At 34.5% G+C, this 2,280-nt stretch overlaps 1 protein-coding gene across 1 annotated transcript; it reads left to right on the top strand.

Moving 5' to 3' along the window:
* The first annotated feature begins 630 nt into the window (after nucleotides 1-630).
* On the top strand, nucleotides 631-2,078 carry LOC125252878 (urokinase plasminogen activator surface receptor-like). The gene is made up of 5 exons (XM_048166525.1): nucleotides 631-701; nucleotides 785-904; nucleotides 1,170-1,301; nucleotides 1,494-1,595; nucleotides 1,725-2,078. The coding sequence occupies exons 1-5, from the start codon at nucleotides 653-655 to the stop codon at nucleotides 1,922-1,924; spliced, it is 603 nt and encodes a 200-aa protein (XP_048022482.1). The 5' UTR covers nucleotides 631-652; the 3' UTR covers nucleotides 1,925-2,078.
* Nucleotides 2,079-2,280: the final 202 nt, after the last annotated feature.

The raw sequence follows: 2,280 nt of genomic DNA on the forward strand, positions 1-2,280 counted from the left end.
TATTATGGTTCTGTTTAAACAATTTGTATCATTTCCCAATCCCACACTGTGTAGGTGTAACACAATAACTTTGCATACAGCTGAACGTAGATAACCTAAATCTATGTGTAAACTGAAGTATGTGAGATTTTCTTTCTTATGCAGAACACAAGAATATATTTTAATTGTTTTAGATCATGTTAATGATATTTTCTATTGCCTAACCCAGGCCTATGCCCCTAAACCTACCCATTCTAGAAACATGTTCAGAGCACTAGACTTAAATAAAAACATGTTTTGGTTGATTTATAAGCTTTTTAAACACATTTGGCCCTCAGAAATATATCCAAGCCTGTACACAAAAACACTCACTTTTCAGAAAATCTACTTTTGTGTTCCACAGAAGAAAGAAATTCATACTGGTTTTGAATGACATGAGGGTGAATAAATTATTTTTTGGGTAAACTGTCACTTTTAGAAGGTTGGTTTAAGATGACGTACAGTATTAATTCTTTATAGTCATTATTTATCATTAGCAAGTAAATTATGAAAGCTGAAGTTTCTGTTTCAAGAAATGTCTACTGTTAAACTTTCTCATAAAGACCCTCCCCTTTTGAGAATCTATAAAATGAGCTCTGAAACGTGCACTATTTCATTCTCCTCCTGATCAAAGATGGATCTGCAAATCTCAGTTTTTCTTCTATTCATTCTTTTCACTGCAGGTACAAAGACAAATAATGTTTGTGAATGTTACTGAGAATAATAACAGATCACTGATGCATCTCTCTCTGTTTTATTACTAAAGGACACTCTTTCACCTGTTATGAGTGTATGAGTCTGACGGGTTCTTGTGCAGATCAGAAGTTAAAAACATGTCCCATTGGATCTTCTCATTGTGTGACTTCAACAGGTGTGACACAAGTTGGTAAGTCCAATATGATTGAAATTGACTGTTTTTTACTGACTGGAGATGCTGCTATTTACTGGTGCTGCAACAGAACAACTTGTTTTTCTGGCAAAATTTACAATTTTAAACACAAAATATTCTATATTTCTGATATTTAATTGATTTTATATTTAAAAAAAATGGTTGAAATGAGAAAATTTTATAAATTCATATTTATAAATACATTTTCCATCCAAATAATGTGCAGTTTAATTAGTCATTCCTGTATCGTTCATGTTTTTAGGTGACACTAAAACTAAAGTGGAGATTAAAGATTGTGCTCCTGCCTGTCAAAGTGTGTCCATGAATACCGGCATTACAGAGGTGACTACTTCCTGCTGTAACACAGACCAGTGTAACACCCAAGATGCTCCAGGTATTGTCCTTCAATGATCATGTGCAAATAACTATCTTCTTTAAAGTCAACACTCATTTTACTTCCAAATGACATTCAATCAGGAAATAAAACGAAGGTGCATCCTGTATGTTATGAACTGATTGAATGTAGCCACTAAAGATGTGTTGTATTATAAAATAAAATAAAAGTATACTTGTTTTCCCTCTGTAGAGCCTGTCCCAAATGGAAAGAAATGTTTCTCTTGTGATGGGAAGAGCTGCTCAAACATTTTGAGCTGTTCAGGGATTGAAGACCACTGTGTTAAAGCAACAGGTGAGAATCTGGAAAAGGAAGAAGATTAAAGTCATTAAAACTCTCTTAGGTTTAAACATTTCACACAGATCACATATCCCAATGTCCAGCTTAGACTGAATCAACCTTTGTTTTCTTTCTTTCCATCAGTGGCTTATGGAGGACAGTCAGTTTCTGTAAAAGGCTGTGCATCTAAATCCTATTGTGATGCCACAGCATCAGTTCATAATGTTCATAATGTTGAAAGCGTCTCATGTTGTGAGGGGAACCTGTGTAACGGTGCTCAGAGTGTCTCCCAGAGCTTCCTGTTCCTCTGCTGTTCTCTGCTCTCCTACTTCCTGCTGCACTGAATCCAGCAGCTCTTCACATCCTACACTCAGACACACTGTACTGAATATAGAGCTTGTGTTTTCTCTGTACTGTATTTTTGGTGTTCTGATGTGATTTTTTTCCCTGTAAACTTCTGATGTAGCATTTTATGAAATAAAATACTACATCACCTTGTTCCTGGGGTCATATTTAATAAAGCTTGTCATGCTGTAAAAAAGTCTAAAAACCATACTGCAATAATAAAATTTATATATATACACTGTATATAAATAAATGATATATATCCCTGTAAAAGCAAAGGTGCTGTAACCCACCTAACAGAATTTTGTTATAAGAACGTTCTCTAAATATTCAGTGTTGGTTCTGGGAATGTAAA

The sequence above is a fragment of the Megalobrama amblycephala genome, linkage group LG18 (assembly GCF_018812025.1).
Source record: "Megalobrama amblycephala isolate DHTTF-2021 linkage group LG18, ASM1881202v1, whole genome shotgun sequence".
In the NCBI taxonomy this organism is placed as follows: domain Eukaryota; kingdom Metazoa; phylum Chordata; class Actinopteri; order Cypriniformes; family Xenocyprididae; genus Megalobrama; species Megalobrama amblycephala.

Excerpts from the sequence above, each read along its gene's own strand:
- LOC125252878 (XM_048166525.1), top strand. The coding sequence starts at position 653 with ATGGATCTGCAAATCTCAGTTTTTCTTCTATTCATTCTTTTCACTGCA. Across the intron at positions 702-784 it reads ATTCATTCTTTTCACTGCAG|GACACTCTTTCACCTGTTAT; the intron begins GTACAAAGACAA and ends TTATTACTAAAG. Across the intron at positions 1,302-1,493 it reads TAACACCCAAGATGCTCCAG|AGCCTGTCCCAAATGGAAAG; the intron begins GTATTGTCCTTC and ends TTCCCTCTGTAG.